Source organism: Cyclopterus lumpus, chromosome 17, assembly GCF_009769545.1.
Source record: "Cyclopterus lumpus isolate fCycLum1 chromosome 17, fCycLum1.pri, whole genome shotgun sequence".
Lineage (NCBI taxonomy): Eukaryota > Metazoa > Chordata > Actinopteri > Perciformes > Cyclopteridae > Cyclopterus > Cyclopterus lumpus.
This window is the reverse complement of record NC_046982.1, coordinates 10,140,797-10,163,593: the sequence shown is the minus strand read 5'-3', so window position 1 is coordinate 10,163,593 and position 22,797 is coordinate 10,140,797. Positions and strand designations below refer to the sequence as shown.

Sequence of the window (22,797 nt, the reverse complement as noted above, 5' to 3'; positions counted from 1 at the left end):
ATTTCAAGCTTACCTTGAAAATAATAGATTGACCCAAAAAAGTCTCATAAGGGCTGTTTTACAGCTGGTTCTTGAGCTTTCAACCACCTCTCAGTCTTCCATCCTGAGTGAAAGTTTTTTTTTTTCAGACTAGGGATCTGAGAAATTAGAAAGTGTTTCAATACTAGTTTTACTATTTGTTTACGTAACCAAAAGTATACAGCAGCAATATACAGTAAAGTAATGTGTTATGGGGCTTAAGGGACTTTAAGTCAAAGTGTGTGTGTTGTGTTTTCTGACCCACTTAATCCGCTCGGACGGGGCCTCCCACACATGAAGATGGGGCCAGGAAATTGTGGTTGCCTAGCAAGTTTTATATCCACAGTGCAACGTTGGGAGACGTGTTGCGTGGCTGCTGCTTGTGCTGTAAACTTCAAACTACAGCAACTATTTTAAAACACAATTCCCCCTTTCGAGGTCCAGGTGGCAACGCTGACGGTGCAAGATGTCCGTGGCAGGATTTAAGAAGCAATTCTACAAAGCCAGTCAGGTAAAAGCGCGACTTACAATAGACACGAACGTTAGCCGATAGCTTAGCTCAGGCTAACTGTCTGTACTTGTATTGCTAGTTTACGCTAGCTTGAAGCTAACCGTAGCTGGTTAACCACAGTGGTAACGTCAGTTACCAGCTAACTAACAGTTACATATTGACGATAACTAACGTTATAAGACATGCTTTAACTCGTTGAAAGTTACACAACTAGCATCAGCTATATTGTTGTTGAACTCTGAAGTAACTGTCAAACGTGTTGCGGCTAATTTTTTATTTGTTTTGCCGTTAGCTTCCATAGTTTTTCATTGGTGTATTGAAGCACTTCCATTAGTGGGATAAATTAAGTAAATCGACTGTAGGACTGTAGGTTAGGCTAAGGTTGATGTTATGTTAATTGAGTTTGGTGGAAAGTTTTTGTTGAACTAAATTAGCGTTACGTAGATTGTATTCCTCACTTCACTAAATTAACGTTTGAATACAAGTTTAGCTCTTTCTGACACGGAACTAGGGCATTGAGAGAGAGACTCTCTGGTTGGATGGTGGCTTTCGTTGTGTTTTGCTGTAATGTTAAACAGCGGGTAGATCATCTCGTGTTAATACCCTAAAGTTGTTTTCCATGTGTGTTTTCTAACGTGCTGGATTACACAATGTTTTCAAAACACTTGTCTCACGACAAATTGCCAACGAGTTGTGATACTGTAGTTCAAATCGCACGGCTCATGTTTGCTGTCATCTCTCAGCTAGATGTGTCTCCTATGTTTCCAATAATAGACTTGAGCTAACCTGTGAGCCATGGATTATATCATGACAGAGTCAATATGTATGTATGTAAATTAGAATATTACCACACCTCTATAGTCTAACATTATTAAATAACAGTCCTGCTGATCTGAAGTAAATTATTTATCTCTAACATATTACAATCTGCAATGTCATACAGACACTGATATTATTAACTATCATATGAACTATTGATTCCAGGCTCATGTTTATATCTTTGGCAATACGGTTTCCTTTGACGTACCATGAATATTAAGGTAAAAGCACAAGTTACCTCATGCCAGATGGATACGGAAGCTTAGAGAAGCAAGTCACATATTTACTCAAATGGACGTGTCTGTCAAATGTCTGCCTGACAAATTGTGAACAGACATACATAGTAGTCTGATCGTAGAGTAAATCGTGTTTCTTTTTTTGAGTCAGTCATTCCTCTCTGAAAGAAATGTAACTGTTGGCTCTTGAGACGACTATTAAACTCACCCCCACAAACATGAAGCTCAACAACAACCGGTGGCCTGTGTTTTGATGACAACTGCCTTGCAACAGGTCCTTGTTTTGGCCTAACATTATGGGACATGCAAGTGACGCCTCCCTTCTCAGTGTGTGTGTGTGTGTGTATTGGAATCCAAGTTATGTGGATACTTTGCCCAAACAAGCTTCATCCAGTAGTCACAGATTAAGTCTGTACATTGACAATACAGCAACAGTAACAAACCAGGGGTAAGTGCATAGAAAGCTTTTGCAAAACTTAAGCAGTGCTGTTGGATTGATAGCACAACAGTACAGTGGTGCTGGCCAACCCGCAATGCAAAATCCTCAGCTATTTGGACAGATATAGACGTATACTAACACCCTGCCCTCTGGTAGCACAGGCCTGGCCAACAAGCTGCTTGTTCAGGTTATTCAAATAATAAAAAAACAGTGGAGGAGTATAATCGGTTCTGTAATTTAGTTGCCTATTAAGCTCCATGTTATACCATCATAAAAATATGCTTTATTCAATCCACGATTCAACTGAAATGTCAACTAAGTTTCTGAGCAAACATATATATATATATATATATATATATATATATATATATATATATATATATATATATATGAAATTGTGCACCGTTTTTTTTATTGTGCACCTGCTCTTTCATTTTATTCCGCATTATATTATGTATCTTGCTTTTATTATTGACCAACAAGACTAAACCCACATACTTTCTACAAATGTGCTGATGACCTTATCTTTTTAAACCGCATATTTATTTTACTTATTTAGGTTTAGCTTTTAGCAAATCTAAGTAACACAATTTACTTGATAAATAATTTAAAACTAAATGTCATTTAACTATCAGTAACACTCAAGTTTTTCCAGATAGATTACATACTCTAGTCAGACCAGGGTGGGCAGGTTTATTAGTCATGGAGAACAAAAAATGTGTGCGTGTGTGCGTGTGTGCGTGTGTGTGTGTGTGTGTGTGTGTGTGTGTCCATGGATGTGGTTTTAGTGTAGGAAACTGAAATTGTGTGCTGACTTGATGGAGAGAAGAAAAAAAAAGGAAAACCCTGAGCAGAGAGGAAAGTCCAGTTTTCAGCATTCCTTCCAGACTTGAGGTTCCTTCACTGATGGAAAACATGGGGATGTCTTGGAATCTAAAAATTGTGTTAACAAGTTTGGAAATGGACAGCAGTATGGTTGTGAAGGTCTGGTTAAAGCCCCTTTGACAATCGGTTCTTACACAGTTGAAGTTGTGGCGTATTCATTCGTCAGTCAACTTTATTACTGTGATTGCTCTGTGTTCACAGATGGTGAGTGAGAAGGTTGGCGGGGCAGAGGGAACCAAACTGGATGAAGACTTCAAGGACCTTGAAAGGGTAACATACATGCATTTAAAGAAAATATATACAGTATACTAAACATGAAGAATAACAATATGTTCTTTTATTTTACTGAAAGTTAAATGATGAAGTTGTCCTCACTCACTTAAACACTCTTAAAGGTATAACACTGAGCATATGCACACATGCATCATTTGTTGTGTCTCTCTTTAACCTGTTCCACCAGAGAGCAGATATTACCAGCAAAGCTGTGGTGGAAGTCCTCAATAAAACATCAGAGTACCTCCAGCCCAATCCTGCAACAAGAGCTAAGCTCTCCATGCTCAACACAGTGTCCAAAATGCGCGGGCAAGTCAACAGTCCTGGCTACCCCCAGCCTGAGGGCCTCCTGGGGGAGTGCATGACAAAGTATGGACGGGATATGGGCGAGGAGACCAATTTTGGTAAGAACATTGGAAGCATTTTGAGGATGAGATATAGGGGGAAAGCGAGATGAACATTATGTTAGTTCATGAGGGTCCATGAATCTACGTATTATAGAACCAGGGATTATCAGTACCATGCCTCGCAGTGTCTCACACTCCGTAACGCTGGTATGTTGCATGTGTGTGTGTGTGTGTGTGTGTACTGCAGGTGGGGCTCTAACAGACATTGGAGAGACAATGAAAAGGATGGCTGAGGTCAAGGACTCTCTGGATATTGATGTGAAGCAGAACTTTATAGACCCACTGCAGGCAGTCGCCGAGAAGGATATTAAAGACATTCAGGTAGAATCAAAGAAGTAGTATGCCTCTGCACGTACAGGCCAGGCATTGACTAATGAGCTCTGCAGTCAACGGCAAAAAAAAAGTATTTACTGTCCTGGTGTATAATTTTGAAACTACATAAAAATTGTTAAATCACACAACTTTCTCAAAAGTATCATAAACAAGTGAAAATACTGGTCTGCAAAACCCAAACCTTTCAATCACAACTATTTCACCCCTTCAGCACCACCTAAAGAAGCTGGAGGGCCGTCGTCTCGACTATGATTATAAAAAGAAACGTCAAGGTAAAATCCAAGATGAAGAGATCAGGCAAGCCCTGGAGAAGTTCCATGAGTCAAAAGAGATGGCTGAGGGCTCCATGTACAACCTACTGGAAACAGATGTGAGTAACCTGTAGAGACGAATCACACTTTGCAAATGTCTATTGAAACTACTGGATTTGTCTTTACAACGCTGTGAACACTAAAATAGCTCGATGGGTTTATCTAGTGTCATTTGTTTGTTCAACTAATCTTGTTGCCAATGAAGTAGGAACAATGATGTCAATATGTCCAAATTCAGAAAACATTGTTTTTACAATACAATCGTCCATGGTTGGTTTAAAGTGATATATAAGCCAATTGATTCACTTATTGGAAATGCTGCATTTCCTTAATGGGTGGTTTGATAGCTTAGTAGAGTTAACACAAGGCAAACGTTGTAAAGTACTGTCTAGTTTTTGTGAATGTTAGTATAGTGACACGAGAAATATATTTAATGACCTCTAATACACCTAAAAGCATTTATGACTTAAACAGATGAAGTTTAATTTGCATATTCTATAATAGTGCATTAATGTGGTGAATTAATGTCATGCCCATAAGAACTAGTTAGACAAACTCAAAATAGTGGGGGGGAAATAAAATGACCCTAGATGATCACTATTGGATGAAACATGGTAGCCAAACAAACTAAAATCTATCGTTCTTGTTAATGTTCCTATGGAGTACCTGGTAATATGTATTCTGGTTGTATATCTGCTTCAACTAGTAGAGGAAATGCATGTTGCTTGCTGCTTATCAGCTAGTAAGCCACATGTTACTTCTCTAGGAACAGTGTCAGGTGACATGTCTTGTCTTTTGTTTCCACAATGACTTGCAGTAATGTGAGCTCGTCAGACCTGTTTTGCTTGGTATTTACCGTTTTCATACCTGCCATTGTGAGCTATTTCAGAGTGAGGTTATTGTGATAAACAAGTCTGACTTGATGATGGAATGAAACTCATGGAATGCAAAGATTAACCCGTAAAGAATGCTCTGAAGGACTACTGACGTTTCCGTGTTTGGTCTCGTCCTAAAATAGTTTTGTTTTGCATGTAGGTGGAGCAGGTGAGTCAGCTGTCTTCTTTTGTGGAGTCTCTTCTGCAGTACCACAAACAGGCTTCGGAGATCCTGGTGGAGCTTTCTGCCAAACTGAGCGAAAGGTCAGTACCGGGACTATTTGTGGAAGATTGGCACATCTTTTGTAAGTTGAGGCTATGTCCTCTGGCTGGTGACAAGGGATGATTAAGCTGTACCATATTTTCTTCTTCCTATCTTATTACAATAAATACATGTCAAGTGTTTATTTATTTACTTAACAATATAGATTTGGATTATTGTCTTATATTTTGAATTAATTAAATAAAATGTATTTATTTTTTCACAATGTATTTTAAGTTGTTATATAGCCCACAAGAAAATGAATGAACATCTCTTTGTTTAACCAGCCTGTATCTGTATTGGTTCATCTCTCCCCTTGTGAGCTCAAGGTCATTTCCTTTATTCTGTGCAGGGTGAATGACGCTCAGTCTCGTCCAAGACGTGAATACACAGCCAGACCCAAACAAGTCTATGACTATGGAGAGGTAGAAAACTCTAATGGAGCATACCCACCAGCTGCAACAACCCCTCCAGCTTACTCTTCTGGTAAACTTACTTTTGTATATTTTGTTCAGGCGGCAACCTTCGTGTATGAAGAATAACGCCAATATGGAAATGTCTTAAACTTAAACTTGCGTCTCCACTGCCCAGCAGGGGTAGAGAAGTCTATGATAAAATGACCCTCCTTCTCACTTGATTTATTGCCTCAGTAAACATGAATTGATGGTCTCAATTGCTAGTTTCAAGGCTTCAATACAATAAGATGTTAATTTCATAAACATTTGTCCAATTTAGAGTAAAATAGAAGGAGTATGCTTTAGGGCGGGGCTACCGTGTTATTGACAGGTCTCTACCATACCAGAGACTATATGGTGTCTCTACGTCACTCCTCCGCCATCCAAATATTGTCACTTCCGTTCATTGGTTGCAAAAAAGCCAAGATGGCTACAGCCAAATTGACGAATTTGCTGCTTCAAAGCGTCAGTCCACAAACCAGTGGGTGACGCCACGATGACTACGTATGCTTCTTATATACAGTATATGATTTTGTTAAAGTCTGCAAGTCAATCTCATTCTTAAGACTAATGTGTCTTTCATTTTGCGATATTAACCAGCCCCGGCACAATATCCAGGTCGATCCTTCCAAAGAACCTCCATCAAGAGTCAACCGTGTGAGTGAGACGGATGAAGATGGCGTGTCACTTACACAGAACTAGACAGTTTCACTTCTTTCACTTACACTGGTGCACATCTATGTGGCAGAGAGCTGCATGTCGGTGTGATGGTAAAGTAGTTGAATAACATTGTTGAAAGGTGTTTGTCGGTTCCACTGTGTCCAGTCTGTCAGGTTCCCAGAACAAGACACGGTTTGTTAGATATTTATATATATTGGTCAGCAAACCATGTGTGTTTTTTTTTCATCAGTGACTGGTGTTTTTAATCAGGTTGTGAACCAAATCCAAAATTTTAACGAAAATGCTTTTTTACCCGCAGTCATTGTTTTGCTGATTTGTATGTATGCCTGTTCACTAACAAATGATCCTCCTGAACCTCAAGAACAATCCTTCATGCCACATGGTTCATTTTACAGATATAGTTGGCATGAATCTAATATCATTCACCTCCTCAGTCAAACAGGAGATAATTAATGTCTTGGCCTAAAACTTGAACGTGGTCATCATGGTTTGAATTTTAGCCGTGTAACATTTCATCCTGAGCTTCAGGAGGATTCTTCCTTCCCACTTACTGATGACTAACATATAGACATCTTCGGTTTTAATGACTTTGGTTTTATGGTCCTATTGTCTGGTTCTCGACCTATTGGAAAACATACTGGTGACACAGGATATACTCATCTTATTAAAAAGAAGAAAACAATATATATGTTCATAACATGGCACTATTTGTTCTTTCTCCCTTCTTGCATCTCTCTACTTTGTGTCTCCTTCTGCAGCTGAGCCGTGCTGTAAAGCTCTGTATGACTTTGAGCCAGAGAACGAAGGGGAGCTGGGCTTCCACGAGGGGGACATCATCACCTTGGTCAATCGAATTGATGAGAACTGGTTTGAGGGAGCCATTCGTGGCAAAACGGGATACTTCCCCAACAACTATGTTGAAGTTGTGGTACCGCTGCAACACTGAAAACAGCAAAGCAAGAGGGAAATGGCAAGATGGAGAGGATAAAAATGGGGGATAGAAGTGGATTATCAACTCTCAATAACCAAAAAATCTTTATTGTAATTAAAAGTTAAACCAAGACAGGGACCTAATTTGTAACGAGGAGTTATTTGAGTTTATTTTTCAGATTCTGTCAAGCTTTTTATTTTTTTTTAAACTGAAAGAAGAGGGATATTCAGTCAAAAAATGGCACCGCAATGTGAGCATTTACTATATCCCGAGTATTTACATTCATGCTCAATGCACCTGTGCACTTTCTATACTACACCTCCATCACCGGGACTGACGAAGCGAGATCGAGAGAGAATGACATCTGTAACGGCATGTTCAGCTGTATCCACAAACACTAAGAAGTGCAAGTACTTTTTCTATATTCCTAACCTATTTGATATTCACAAGATGGCATTTCTTGTTCTATGTATTGTTGATGTTGGTACTACACACATGCAAGTATACGCATGTATACGCATGTATAAACACCGTCTTTGACAATCCCAGTTTTCACTTCTGTGCCTTCTGGCTTTAGTACTGTTGTCTCCCTGGACTAGTTTGAGTCAACATGGAGGAGTGGCCGCCCTTTGTCATTGTTTGAGACGATCCTCCACTGCCATCTAGTGGTTCTAAAGATCACTCTTAGCTATTGGTTTGAGTGCCACTGTAATGCAGCCTCCATCTCTTCCCAAATCCACCTTTGGTGTCTTGTGTTTTAGTGTGGATTTTCTTTTCTTCCAAATAGCTGGAGCCAGTCAACAGGTAACATTGACTGACTACTGTATGAAATGTTTTTTCTTTAGTCCACCACTGCCAATCAGATAAACTCTGGCAGTTTGTTCAAGACCAAAAAGTAGTTTTATAGTCTATTCCAAAGGGCTCCATAAATATGCTTTAATCACTTGAATTGTTGCTACTTTGTTAATGATTTACAAACTGTAAATGTACTGGCAGCCCTTTCAATGTTTCTAACTGCACTCCACTCTCTTCACTCGAAGCTTATTATTTCCACCTTTGACGAGACTGCTGGTTGTCATTAAATGAAACATGTTTTAATACAGCCTCACGCCTGCCATTCTGCAAAATTAATATTGTATGCAAACAGTCCCTTCATATACTTCACATTTTAAAGAAGAAACGTTGGTTTCCATTCGAGTGTAACCCACAACAATGTAACATGATTCACCCCCACCTCATTACACCAAAGCCATAAGCGTCCTTCAGTTCCTCTATTTTCTCAGGCTGTATTGATACTGCTGGCAGTGTCACGCACAATGTTTTTGTGGGCTTTTTACTCAACTGTTTGACAATGAATTTCAGTCTGTTTTTGTTTTCCCCCATAGTGCTGGGGTAAGCTTGGCTTTAGTACTCTAACCTATAATTTGGAGCATGTAAATTACTCTGATGTGTTTTGTACCTGCCTCAGATTTCAGGCTGAACTGTGCACCAAACCTGACAGAAAATACTGCATAACTATCACCAAACAATTGTGTACCGCATTTACTAATAATGAGGAAGGTCTCTGCACAATAGCCAGTTTCAGTTTCAATTAAGTCTTTTACAAGCGGACTGTGAGGGTTTGTGCTGTTCACTAAAATACCAACTTTCTCTTCCTGTCATGATCCCCACTCATCTCTCCCATCTCTGTTTAAACTGGGAGTGGAACAGACAGGTCTTTTCAGAAGGGAGGCTCACAGCAGTGGATTATGCCCTCCCTCCCCCACTAGTCTTTATTCTCCACCTGCCCCCGTACCCCCACCCCCTTTCTCATTATCTGCCCCATCCCAATCCCATGGTGCCTCTGGAGTCTCCTGGAATAATCTCCTCTTTTTTTTATCAGTCTGCCTCGTAGATGTTATGTTTGCACGTCTCTAATGTTAATCATGTTATGTATAGGGCTGTCGTCTTTGGCTGTGTGGTTCAGGTGTGGGTTTACATGCCTCATTACACTAAATAAAAAGCCCTGAGTTTGAGAGGGAAGAGGAGGGTCAGGGGCTCAGGTTGAGCTATTATGCAGCTTGTATAATATTATCGATGAATAATGTTGTCGTGCAAAGGACTAAGATCATTTATTGTGTGCCGCTGCTGTCACATCTGAAATGGTTGTCTTAATGCCGCGGCTGACATTTATTGCAACACTACATTCTGTGATTGCTCGTATTGCATCCATAACCATGAGTCTCTCAACTATGCAATATTGATAAATGAAGTATTATCTGACTTAAGTTTTATTTTATTATGCACAGCTTTAATGGAATTCTGTTCAAATGTAACCGCTTTGCATGAGTCTTCATTACAGCCTGTGTTTTACGCAATGCCTTATTTTTGTAATTGTGAAACTGGGAAGGCTAAAAGTGGGATTATCCTGGATTAGTTTTAGGATATATGGATTACCTCTGTACTAAATGTAATCATCTGTCTATTGTATACTTTTGTTACCATGTAAAGATAAATGAATCATGCATTCACTTCTTCTAATAAATATTAATTAATTTGGTTCCCAGTGTGTTTTTACAGCCATGTAATTGAATTTACCTTTTTCAATTCATATAATTGAATGGAAGTATGTACACTGATGCAGGCTATCATAGAGGCGTAGGATCACACCTTTTTGAAATCCATCAATTGACATTTAGACAACCACACACATTTTGAATAATTGTCTCTGTATACTTTGGACATGTATCTCCCAACCATCCCATTTCTAATCTGTACAAGCACCCATCTGCACGATCCCCAGACACAGACGCCTACAGCAGCCAGCTGTTGGATTATTGCCACAGCACTATCTCATCGGGGAAGGCGTGTCACTCTCCGAATTACTCAGCGCCCCTTTGTCCTCGGTCGGTGCCCAGCCAGCGACACTCATGGCGGCTGCACCCGTCAGGCAGCGCTGCGGGCCGGGGGGACCGCGGGCGCAGCTCCCGCCCTGCTACTACGAAGGATACCTGGAAAAGCGAGGGCCGAAAGAAAAGGTAGGATCGCCCGGTACAGTGCCATGTTGTTTCCAGTGCATGCTGTGTGGGTAGCGGTGGTCAGTGTGTGTGTGTGTGTGTGTGTGTGTGTGTGCGCGCACACAGCATACCGGCTTATGATCCCCCCATTCCCAGAGAGCTGTCAACTTCCTTCTTGTGTTAGAATGGGCGAGGCGAGACTGCACGCTGATGCTGGTGGGGATTGCTCCACATAGCGGATCACAGATTTGTTGTCCTGTCGTGTTTTGTGAGACTCTTGACGGGGATAGTGTGCAACGATTCATTAACCAATCACCACGTATGCATTTAAATGAAATCCCATCACTTGGCTGTATCTTGAGAGCTAGGCATCTGTCACATGGGAGACAGGATGCATGTCTGCCAAGCGTTCTCATCACCCAGAATGAAATGCCAAGTCAGAGAATACTCTTTGACATATTGTTCTGACAGCCTAATCCCTGAAGTGCATCTCCAATATCTCAAATACAAAAAGTAGCATACAGTAAAAATGATTCTCAATAACCCTTTTGCATATTGTTTTTATTCCTATATAAGATGACACATACATAATGGAATACCCTCCCCCCAGACCCAGTTCCTCATTAAGCTAGTTTTAAGGCAATATAGACATGTAATGTGAGCATGGCTCAGGTGCAGGCTATTGCACTAATCCATGGCCACAGATTGACAGCAGCTGTGGCTTACTTCCTATTCATCTCTTGGGACAGGAAATGGGGGGTGATAAAAAGGGGAAATATCCATTACACACGTGACAGCAGTGTGTCCTTTTTATTTCTCCCGTCTGCTTCTTTCTGTGTGTGACAGGCGGCCCCGGCGACTGTGGACTTGTCTGTGTGCGGGAATTCTTTGTATTTCTTCAATAATGCCAAGGACAGTCATGTAAGTTTAAGACCGCATTTGATGTGTTTGTGCATCATGGTGAGTTTGGCACTGAAACATGTTTGTGTGTGTTGCAGTATGTGGAGAAGCTGGACCTCAGTGGGTTTGTGTCCCTAAAAGACGACTGTAGCCGGGACAGAAACCTGGAGGCAGCCAGACTCATCTTGCGCATGAAGGATGGGGAGACCAAACTCACAGTAATGCACATGCAGACGCACGCACACACATAAAAAAAAGTATCACTTTCTGTAAGGTGTAATGCTGTTGTCTTACCAGGCACCTAACTTGGAATCAAGGGAGCTGTGGAAAGGTTTCCCTCTACTCCGTTGTAGATGTAAATATTCATCGTATACACTCTTGCATCAATCTTTAGCTCTGGCGCCGGACTAAAAGTGTTCTCCCCTCTGGCCAATCACAGCTGAATGTACCATCCTGTCTCACGTTGCTGCCGGGCCAGCTGCAGATGCTGAAGGAGATGGTGGACAAAGAACGGTCCAGGCGGAGAAATCGCACTCCCACGCGTGCGCCTCCCTCGCGTGCACCTCCCTCGCCCCTCTCCGTGCCTTTAGTGGGGGAGATCCCACCGTGAGTTCTCCTTGAGAGGATGCACTGTTGCTATAGTACCTTTTTTAGTGTATGAGCATGGCTGTGTTATCATCATTATTAATGTGTGTGTGTGTGAGACGTGCAGGTGTTTTCGACCGGTGTCTCGAACAGAGGCTGAAGTCCTTCTTGAGAGACACCCAGACTGTGGCAACATGTTGCTCCGTCCAGGCAGAGATGGATGCTCATTGGCTGTCACCACCAGGCAGGACCTTAATGGGTAAACGCCTGCTGAACATCTGAGCAGCACAGCTGCAAATGTAGTCGGACGCAACATTCACTGCCAATGTGACACGTTTTGTGTGTGTCTGTGTCTTTTGCTCCAGGTCGGTGTTCAGACATTACCGTGTGACTCAGAGGGACCAAGGTGGTTATGTCATAGATGTAGAAAACCCTGTGAGTGTTTAATACTTGCAGATACACTTATCACATTTCTAAAGGTGGAAACATTCTGTACATTATTGAGTTTCTGTTATATCAATTTTGTATTACATATTATTGTGTATTAACAGGAGAAACCTCATGTTAGGGATGCATCAATCCAACTTATTCACTCCCGATACAGATTTTAATACTTTAATTCAGGGTATCTGCTGCTGATACCAGTGCTCTCTTTTATCAGATTTATAATTGATATACCTCTGCGCTGACGTGGGTCCACGACTTCCCGTAACTAATGTGACTGACTGCAAGAACACATCATTTAGAGAAGCACAATTGTATGTAGATCAGTCGCATCATTGCCGATACCTGATCTCCTTTATTATATTGGTGCCCAGACAAAGCGGGCATATTGGATTGATTCTTCAAGTGAAAACTTGGAAGTAAATACAGCTAGTATCTTTACATATATTCATGTTCTTTCTTAAAGGCAACCACTCGGCACAAAGATAATTTTGTAAGAAATGTATAGAACACCAAAATGACATGAGTAATGCTTTGAGATGACAACAATCAACAATGTCTCAGACTGTGTCAAAGCATTACCAAACCAGCTGCTTTAGGCGTATAACACAACAGGCTTCCTCTTCCAGATTCCCTGCGCTACACTTCACGAGGTCATCGACGCTCTGGTCGAGAAAACAGCGGGAACGTTGCAGCCTTTCCTGCTGGAGGAGCCGTACGAAGAGAATATCAGTGAGGCAGCACACGCATATTCTCAAGATTCTTTTTTGTTTCGTCTTCCTAATTTTTGTTCCAAGTAATCAATCAGGCTGCCCAATTCACATTCTGTTTGTGTCATCAGCATACGTTTCCGCCAATGATGAGAACGGAGAAAGGATCCTCCACACTGCCCCCTCCAGCCCCCTTCCAAAGGCTCCTGCCCTGCCTCCAAAACAGGGTTTGTCTCTGCCACACAAACCACATACAGACAGTCGCGGGCAGACTATAATATAATAATGAGCACTGCTTTTGTTCCGTTGCAGATCGGTGGCCTGGCAGCCCCCTGTCCAGGTCTCCTGCCCCCGACCGGCGCATCCTGACCTCACCAGTGCCGGCCTCGCCCACCAACCCGATGAGACGGCTCATCCTCTCCCCTTCCCCTCTCGCACAGAGTGAGTTTATGCACAGCTCACCTGCTGCAATCCATCCTGATTTACAGTTTTTTTTTTTTTTTAATACTCAGTAATCGGGGGAGCAATACATTGAATAAAGCAATAAAATCTTTTTTTTTCTAGAAACGGGTAGATGTACATGAAAGGGACATAACATGATGTGTTTCCTCTTTCTTTCCCCAGCACTCAATGAGGAACTCAAAATGAAGTTTGAGAAGAGACGAGCTAGTCAGGAGTGATTCACTTATAAGAAACAACCTCTTGTCACATCATACTCAATCTTCAGTGCCAAACCCCTTCTCACCACAGCTATGTATTAATCCTGTGCCTTCTAGGTGGAAGACAAGGGACTGCAAATAACGCCACCTTCTTGTATAGGGAGATACAAAATGTTGGACTTAGATGGTCGAATGAACTCTGGTAAGCTCCATAAGAGCAAGATTGGCTGGTAATCACTGAATTAGGTTCATAAACCCTCATAAAGCACAGCCTGCCTTGGTTGGGAAAACAATCCACGAGTTCTTTGTCCACTTTCATAACTCTGTTTACAAACTGCCTCTGAGCAAAAGAAGTAGTGCCACACCAAATGATCTTCCTTTAGATCGGAGTCCACACTGAATCAGTATATCTGGCAGCTAAACTTACCGGAGAAGCACTAACATGTTCAGGACCACCGAGACTGCCGTTTTCGTGTCTAAGCCCATGTCTGGGTGCTGAGCTGCTGATGCAACACTGGAGAAGAAGAACAAACAAACCACAGACTGCCAAGATCAACACCAGAGACCTGAGACACTTGATCTGCTCTGAAAGTAAAATAACCAAGGATTGCTCCGGTTTCAGCTCAGCAATTCTCTTCACCCACCTCAACTTCAAATGTAAAAAACTAAAAAATGTGTCCATCACAGTCGAGCTTGAGCTGGCCAGAATCTGAAAACCGCACAATCTCTGCCTGCTGCTCGTGAGTGCCGTTTGTGATTTGATAAGCAACCATTAATTAACCGTATTGTTGATTCAATGACATTGTTGTGGCTCATTTATGACTCAACTTTAACCGTACTGTTGGTGCTTATTTTAAAGTGTTTCCTTATTCTCTCTTCTACTGTGTTCGTGCTGCTGTATAATGCAATGACTCACTGTTGCTCAGGCCTGCCTGTGAACTCCAGGTGATTTCTGTTCCTCTTCAAGCAAATGAACTGTCTTCATACGTGAGACTTGCCCTCTAGTGGAATGTCTGTCAACTGAAGGGACAGAAACCTTATCGGCACACGGCCCTTACAAAGTACACAAGAACAACACACTTTGCAGACTGAACCAGCCTTTTGGCTTCGTCATACCATTTGTCTACCTTTTTAGAACAAAATAATAATTTGTTCTATCTGAAGGTGCTTAAACATAACGGCATGTATTTCTACATTAACATGTATTATACCAATCGGCCAGTAGATTTGTGTCTGAGTGGCAAACTGTGATCAACTGACTCTTACGATGAACAGTTTCTTGTATGTTTGTACATGCTGTGTCTTGTCTACTGGATCACTATGAAATAATAGTGTTTGTTACATATCAAGGGCATTAAATGGTTGCATGGATGTGATGTGTCCTTGTGAATCCTCAAAAGTGCCCAACTTCTTTTTTCATTAAAACCCTGAGTGACAACAGGAAAATGAGGATATTTCAATCATGTTGGACTTAATCAGGACTATGGGTTTATTGCAGAAACATAGAAAAGGGAAAGCGTGTAAAAGTGTGCAAGTCATTTTTCCAACAGTTTAACATGGAGGTTATTTCTTTTTTTCTTCCTTGTACCTTCAGTTTAATTGATCTACCACATATTCAGATACATTTATATTGGACAAATATATACGGTTTCTCCAGTCACATTTTTTAAAATTAGATTACTTTTGATCATTACAATGAAACAGCAGTGGTTATTTAATTCGGAAACAAGGTGTTTTCTTTTGTTTTCATCATGCAACATTTCACTTTATTCATTAGTAGGAACATTCCCTACACTTTTTTTTTTCATTTACACCATTATCTTTAGGCGTGTATGTTTTTTTCATGTCTTTTCTCTTGATTTGTGAAATGTTGTAATATTAAAATATTAATTTTTAAAAAAAAGAGAACCAACAAAACCTGTAACTGTCAAGTTGGAGGGACTTGATCACACATTAGACCCAAGATGTGTGTTGATGTGGCCTGTATACTGCACCAGGAACCATGTGCTGTGGACAAAATAACAGGAAAAAAACTTAATTGGATTGCACATTTTGCAGGAGGTTATGTTGTATCAACCATATATTACATTTAGGACTTAGCATACGAGTTAGAATAATATTGTGTATAATACACATTCCTCTGCAGGTGCAACAACAATATATATAACATTCATCCTTTACGTATTGATAAGACACCATGCATGACAGGCACCTCCCATAAAACACCACTAGGTCACGGTAGTCCACAACTCCTGTTTGTACGTGTTGCACAAGTAAAAGTAAACCCACAAACGCCCCTCAGCGGCGTGTATCTTCAACCGCGACCGTCCTGAATCAGCGGTGCCCGCCACCGACCGATATGAGTATACGAGGACAATGACAACTTAATCAGACCTGAGATCAGCGTCTTACGCCGTTTGAAGGGAGTACCAAAAACCACCTGCGGAGCAGCAGCCAGCGGCTCGGATCCCCCTCTCTCTCCGCGGGACGTGAGCGTCTCCACGATAACGGATGACTGCTGTGACTTTGAGGACCCGACCGAGACGGACCGGCTGCTGCGTCGTTTGAGAGAACCCGTGTCTGCTGTCTGAGGTCAGAGAAGTAGCGTTAAAGCCGTTTCAACCACCGCGACCTGAACGAAGTTACTTGAAAGTGTCACGTTTTCACGGCCTCAAGAAAAACGCTCTCAGCCGTTTATGAACGTTATGAGCGGCTTTTATTACCAACCCGTTCGTTAATGGAAAGGTTAAAGAAAGAAAACTACGCTTAAACAGGTGTTGTGATTTATTTTTTCTTTCCCCCTGGAAGTCTCCGCAGTTTTGGGCGTGTCGGTGCGCAGGTAAGTGATTAACTTTGAGTGGGTTGACGGTTAACCGCTCGAGCTCGTGCACGCTTCCATTAACCTACTTGTGTGCGTTGGCTTTTGTGGAACGTTGAGCTTAAAGCGGTGTTACATCTCGTAAAACTTACTTCAAACAACACATTATATTACAAGAAACTAAAACAACTCGCAAGCTTAAATTGCTCGAAGCTGCATTTTCGACTCGACTGATTTAAGACCAACTTCAATGCCTGAAGCCGAAGTTGCCGACGAGCTGGTTCTCGCTGGAGGGAGGGGCATTTAGCGCAAACTTGCATGAACGCCAAGGTGCAGCGTGCGTGTGCTTGTGCGTGTGTGTTTGCAGGAAGGCGTTGAGTGTCGCTGGCTGTGGCCCCAGGGCCAAATATGTGAAGCATCTTATCGTGGCTGCATTCTCTGACAAGCCGCAGCTCATCAGTCACACACAGCGCGCCTCTTGGGGAAGAAGCTCCTGTAATGGACACACCCACTCAGCGGGCCGTCGTGAACTGCTGGGCAAAAATCAGACAACTGCTGTAATTAACGGTTAAGTCTCTGTTACTTAACTAGTGTGTGTGTGTGTGTGTGTGTGTGTGTGTGTGTAAGAGCTCCTCATCTGCACCAGCCTCTAGGCTCTCTGTGAATCCCTCATTGTGCGCCTGTGTTTGGTGCTGCAGGAGAGCTGAAGTTGACATCCATGCACCCTGCTGAATGCCTTTCATGGCTCTGCATTAACATCACTATGGCGCTGACAGTATTACTGCCGCACTGACTTTAGCTCTTTGCCCCTCTCTCTCTCTCTCGCTCTTGCTCCAATGAAATGTTTTCTCTTCACATGTTCTCTTATTTGCTGTGTGTATTTTGCGCTACGTATTTCAAGTCTCTTTTCACGTCGGGTGAATTGCTTGTGATATTCATACAACCGTGTGTCTTTCAGCCCTCCTCGGCTTCGTTTCTATGGTCTGTGCCATCCATCTCGCCATGGACGGCCCACTGAGCGGGGCCAGTAAAGGGGCCCGCGCCCTTCACTCTGAACAGACCTCAACACGTCATAGATGCCGCTCGCTGTCTTTGCCCCTGTATGAGTAACTGTTGGGGAAACAATAAAGCTTAAATTCCTCTTCGTTTGAACAAAAGAGCCATGCATCTGCTGCTGCCCCTCTGTGTCCTGTGGCTGCTGCCCCTGGCTTGGACGCTGGAGGAAGACTCACCACTGGACTGTGTCCCCCGTAGATCTTTTCCCTACCATCGTGAGTGTTGACATCTGTCTTGTGTAACCTTGGCTTACAATGTGTCAACTTGTGTTGAGTCATATGGTTTGAGTAAGTTTGGGCAGACTCATTGCGAAACAGGGTTTTGTCACTGGCGGTTTCTGAGTTATTCGTTGGTATCTTCTGTCTTTAGGGGACAACGCACACCTGTTTCACGAGGAGGGAGTGTTCAACTACTCCACCATGCTGTTGAGAGAAGATCTGGACCTGCTATTGCTGGGTGCCAGGGAGGCAGTGTATGCTCTTGACCTCAAGGACATCTCCAAGAAACTTGCTTCAGTAAGAGCACTGATGTTAACAATGCAGTTAAGGCCAATTCTGATGGCAATACTCAAACCTTTGTGTTGTGCCAGGCTGCCTGCAAGCTTTTAAGACCTTTTACACGGCCACTTAAACTTTAACACATAATCAACACTAAAACCAACCATCCTTCCTGGAAGTTGTTACACCTCCACTTCAGTTACATTTGCAAAGGCATTTTAGCGGCTTATTACACTTCTATTATCCTAAAAACCAAATTGTTTCCACAGTAATGGGTATAAATGGTAAGAAAGTGTTGCTTTGTGTGCCTTTGTGACATGTCATACATCTCTCTCTCTCTCTTCTTTTTTTTTCTCTCTTAGGTGAAATGGGAAGTGACCCAACAGCAAAAAAATGAGTGTAAAAACAAAGGAAAAGATCTTGAGGTGGGCCCCTTTTTGGACTTTTGCTATTTATAACGCATTGCATAGTGAATAGAAGTAGTCATTGCTTTTTAAATGCATTTACAGACTGAGTGCAAGAACTATATCAGGATCCTGCATCAGACGGAGGATAATAGGATGTATGTGTGTGGAACCAATGCTTTTGATCCTGAGTGTGATTACATGGTGAGACAAATTCAGAGCCACGGTGCTCGTTTAGGCCACTTCATATTCCATACTGAATACATTGATGCTGTGTAGTTTATTACATCAAAATCATAGTGTATGTAGAATCATTTTAAGATATAGAGACTTTGGGAGTTGCAGTGCCTCTGTTTGTCTGTGCAGTCTTACGCAAATGGGAAGCTGACTCTTGAGAAGAAAGGAGAGGATGGCAAAGGGAAGTGTCCTTTTGATCCTTTCCATAGATATGCCTCCATCATGGTTGGTGAGTAGCAATTATACAACGGATAAGACACTGAAGAAAAATGGTAAGCAATTTAATCCATTGAGTCCACTGTCGTCTTTCCAGAAAACAACCTCTACACGGCCACTTCAATTAACTTTCTGGGCTCTGAACCCGTCCTGATGCGCAGCTCTCCCATCTCCATACGCACTGAGTTCAAGAGCTCCTGGCTTAATGGTAGTAGATGTAATAGATGTGTGTTTTTTTGTGTAAAATTCTACAGTAAGTTTATGCAATATCTTTACTACTTAGCTCAGTCAAAGTTGATGTTTTTCCCTCTCCATGCCAGAGCCCAACTTTGTGTCCATGACTCAGATGCCAGAGGGTTATATGAGCGAGGAGGGAGATGATGACAAGGTTTACCTGTTCTTCAGTGAGACCGCTGTGGAGTGCGACTGCTACAACAAAATGGTGGTTTCCCGCGTGGCTCGTGTCTGCAAGGTGAAAAAGAGTTTATCCTGCATGCACTTATTTGTCGCAGCTCCATTTCCCAAAACGACAATAGCATATAAACGGCACTTCCTCAGCTGTGCTCATGCTGCCCTTTCCGATGCTTGATTGTGCATCCCGTTTGTCGGCGGGTTTTTTCACGTCAGTGTGGCATATGGTGTCTTTCTGTGCTCCCAGGGGGATCTTGGAGGTCAGAGGACCTTGCAGAAGAAATGGACATCCTTCCTGAAGGCCAGAATGGACTGTCCAGTGCTGGAGTCTCAGCTGCCGTACATTATCCAGGACACTTACCGCTTCTGTGACCCACAGCAGGACTGGAGGGACTGTTTGTTCTACGCCATCTTCACACCACAGTCGTACGTTTGAATTGACTAACGTGTTTGTGTGTTTGAGGGAGCAGGGTCTCTTTCTCTTTAATGATCTTTGGCGCACCACTTGGCTCACTGTGTGTGCGTGTGTGTGTGTGTGTTTGTGTGTTTCAGGGACAAATCAGACCTGTCTGCAGTGTGTGCGTACCGCGTGTCTGACATCAGCAGAGTGTTTGCGGAGGGGAAGTACAAAACCCCAGTCCCCGTAGAAACCTCTTTTGTTAAGTGGGTGATGTACAGCGGAGATGTCCCAGTCCCTCGGCCCGGAGCTGTGAGTCTGCCCACTATTTAGTCTGTGTGTGTGTGTGTGTGTGTGTGTTGAAAACAAAGGCAAAAGGCAACTCTGGTTTTTTTTTGGGGGGGGGGCTTTCACGAATGTCCCAGCAGGAAACTGATTCCTTTTGTACTCTGACTCTGTTCTCTCTTCTCTTTCCTTCCCCTCTTTCCCCGCCAGTGTATAGACAATGCGGCTCGTAAAGCGAACATAACTAAGACCCTGGACCTCCCAGACCGGACCCTTCAATTTATCAAAGATAGGCCCCTCATGGACCAAGCTATCCAGCCAATAGGAAACAAGCCTCTTCTGGTGCGAAGGGGAGCTAGGTTCACACGCATCATAGTCAACCAAGTGCAGGCAGCCGATGGAGAGAAGTACCGTGTGATGTTCATAGGCACAGGTGTGTGTATCAGTACAGCACACTACCACTTCCTGCATATATTTCACTTTGCTGCTTTTGATAACTTGACAACAGTGGTAAGCATCAGATGACATGTGTCGGCATGTAAATATCGTATGTGTCTGTTTTTATACGTAAAGAGGAAGGCACAATGCTGAAAGCGGTGAACTACGATGGAGAGATGTTCATCATAGAGGAAGTGCACCTCTTCCAGACCCCAGAGCCAATCAAGATTTTGACATTTTCTAATCTCACGGTAATTTAAAACCCTGTCGAAGCCTGAAGTATGGCGTATAACTTCATTGTATATTACGGTAAAGCACTGCTATTCTGTGTCTGCTTTGTGGATGATGAAACCTTTGTGTACAGGGTCAGATCTATGCAGGCTCAGACTACGGAGCAGCACAGATACCACTGGCCACCTGTGGGAGGTCCTTATCCTGCATGGACTGTGTTTTAGCCAGAGACCCGTACTGCGGCTGGGACAAAGATGTTAGGAAATGTGTTTTCCTGTCTAATTCACCAAGGTAGGCAGTTGACCCAAGAGTAAGCGCTGATATCGGTTTGATCCTAACTAAACTTCAATCATTGTATCTTTTGCTTTAGAGGACTCATCCAAAGTGTAAAGAAGGGAGATGCCTCTCTCTGCCCAGAAGCTGGTGAGTTAGTGCACACTATCACCTAAAGAATAAAAACCAAACCTGGCAGGATTTTGCCTCATTTTCAACTCCTTAAACATGAAAGAACCATAATTGCAGTTGATCGTGGGTTGTAAAAAATCTAAATGTGTTTTTATGTGAAGGACCTCCGTTTTGTTTTCAGATCCTGTGAAGCCTATGAATCGGTCCATCTGGCCAAGAGGAAACCTGAAGCTCCGTTGCCCATCGCCTTCCAACCTGTCAAAAACCAGTTGGGAGAGGGATGGCAGCCCTGTGATGGCGTCTACTCGCCTTCAGCTTCTGCAGGACGGACTGTTGATCCTCAACGCCACAGACTCCGACACCGGTCGGTACCGCTGCCTGTCTGTCGAGCTCTCCAAAGCTGGCAGGTATACAGCTACGGTGGCTGATTACCAGGTTAGCGTGGCTCCAGCAGGATCTGGCGATGGGAGTGGGATTTTACCCAAGGCTCGGATGGATGGTCCCTCTGTGGCTGGACTGCAGGCCATAGTCGGGCTCCTTGTAGTTTCTCTTCTTGGCCTTTTGGCGTGGAACTTTTACAAAGGCCACCTTCCGCTGCCCTGGAACTGCACAAAGAAGAAGAATGAAGAGCAAACCCAGGAGACTCGTGAGCAGGGGGGTCTGGACGCCTACCAGGATGCAGCGAGGTCTGCACCGGCAGAGGACAAGCCCCTGGTGTCCGGAGCAAACAACGGCCGTAGTAACAACCACACGGGGAGGGAGGAGAGTGACGGCCCAAAGGTTTCTCTTCCATCTCTCCAGTATATTGATGACGAGTCAGAGGTTTGAAAATGTCAATTTGAGTATTCAGTTTGAGAAATGAACAGTGATGACCCAAACTATATGTTTCTGGGCAGAACTATTGGATTCATCAGTTCAGCTGAAATCTCCATGAGAGTATAAAACATTCTGAGTGGCTGAAGCCACCAAAAGATTCTATAATAGGATTTTTGTTTAATTATAAAGACACTTTTACTGTGCCTTTTACTTTTTGATGTTTTACAATTGTGCATACATTTAGTGTTTTAGCTTCCTACTAATTGTTAAATCCCATTGATTTGAAATATTTAGATATATCTAAATATTGGTATGATTTTCACAGGGAAATGTAAAATAACTGAAATTGAGCCATTTCATTTCTAACCGCTATCTGTCTAGATTGTTTTATTGTATTAAACATGTTCTACCTGGTCCTTGAGTTGTTTCTGTGTATCTAAATATAGCCAACAGGATTTACTAGTTTTAAAACAAGACTGGACTTGCCAAGAATGTGAAGAACAGATTTGGAAGTATAATGGAAAGAAATACTGCACTTAGAATTGTTGCAGGTTTGAATATCATATACTATATTAAATACAATCATGTTGCTTTTGGGATGGCAAGAACCTTTCAGGGCCCCTATTTTGTGAAACTCCTTGGCACACTCATTAAACGTCCTGATAAATTGCATGAGTTATGGGTATCCCCCTATTAACACATTCTTGTCTCAATCCCTTTCTGCTTCCTTGCCGATAAGTTACCTCTTATCTGTCTGCTATAACCTTCAACTCATGAATCGACCTTCGAAGACCCGTAAACGCGTACCCTCCCTAAGACTCTCCCTAATTGTCATAATATAATGAAGTCACCTCTT

At 42.6% G+C, this 22,797-nt stretch overlaps 3 protein-coding genes across 8 annotated transcripts; all 3 read left to right on the top strand.

Moving 5' to 3' along the window:
- Positions 1-308: 308 nt before the first annotated feature.
- LOC117746563 (endophilin-A2-like) lies at positions 309-9,975 on the top strand. Of its 2 annotated transcripts, XM_034555786.1 has the most exons (9): positions 363-529; positions 3,110-3,178; positions 3,369-3,585; positions 3,776-3,909; positions 4,133-4,291; positions 5,268-5,371; positions 5,722-5,855; positions 6,425-6,481; positions 7,264-9,975. In XM_034555786.1, the coding sequence occupies exons 1-9, from the start codon at positions 485-487 to the stop codon at positions 7,449-7,451; spliced, it is 1,107 nt and encodes a 368-aa protein (XP_034411677.1). In that variant the 5' UTR covers positions 363-484; the 3' UTR covers positions 7,452-9,975. The 2 variants fall into 2 exon arrangements, with proteins under 2 accessions (XP_034411678.1, XP_034411677.1); XM_034555787.1 differs by lacking the exon at positions 6,425-6,481 and having other exon boundaries at positions 309-529; positions 7,264-9,820.
- Positions 9,976-10,322: 347 nt separating this feature from the next.
- On the top strand, positions 10,323-15,154 carry stap2a (signal transducing adaptor family member 2a). Its single transcript, XM_034556519.1, is given in 13 exon segments — positions 10,323-10,461; positions 11,279-11,306; positions 11,309-11,353; positions 11,431-11,550; positions 11,630-11,668; positions 11,670-11,687; positions 11,772-11,938; positions 12,045-12,176; positions 12,283-12,352; positions 12,991-13,093; positions 13,203-13,298; positions 13,384-13,512; positions 13,696-15,154. Coding segments are annotated over 13 exon segments (1,119 nt in total). The 5' UTR covers positions 10,323-10,345; the 3' UTR covers positions 13,752-15,154.
- An 826-nt stretch (positions 15,155-15,980) lies between these two features.
- Positions 15,981-22,357, top strand: sema4e (semaphorin 4e). Of its 5 annotated transcripts, XM_034555945.1 has the most exons (17): positions 15,981-16,322; positions 16,539-16,569; positions 16,916-17,115; positions 17,507-17,819; positions 17,974-18,119; positions 18,464-18,526; positions 18,611-18,709; positions 18,872-18,971; positions 19,056-19,166; positions 19,279-19,430; positions 19,617-19,795; positions 19,922-20,078; positions 20,262-20,484; positions 20,625-20,740; positions 20,854-21,011; positions 21,091-21,143; positions 21,307-22,357. In XM_034555945.1, the coding sequence occupies exons 4-17, from the start codon at positions 17,711-17,713 to the stop codon at positions 21,951-21,953; spliced, it is 2,313 nt and encodes a 770-aa protein (XP_034411836.1). In that variant the 5' UTR covers positions 15,981-16,322; positions 16,539-16,569; positions 16,916-17,115; positions 17,507-17,710; the 3' UTR covers positions 21,954-22,357. The 5 variants fall into 5 exon arrangements, with proteins under 5 accessions (XP_034411836.1, XP_034411837.1, XP_034411835.1 ...); XM_034555946.1 differs by lacking the exon at positions 16,539-16,569; XM_034555944.1 differs by lacking the exon at positions 16,916-17,115.
- The last annotated feature ends 440 nt before the right edge of the window (positions 22,358-22,797 follow it).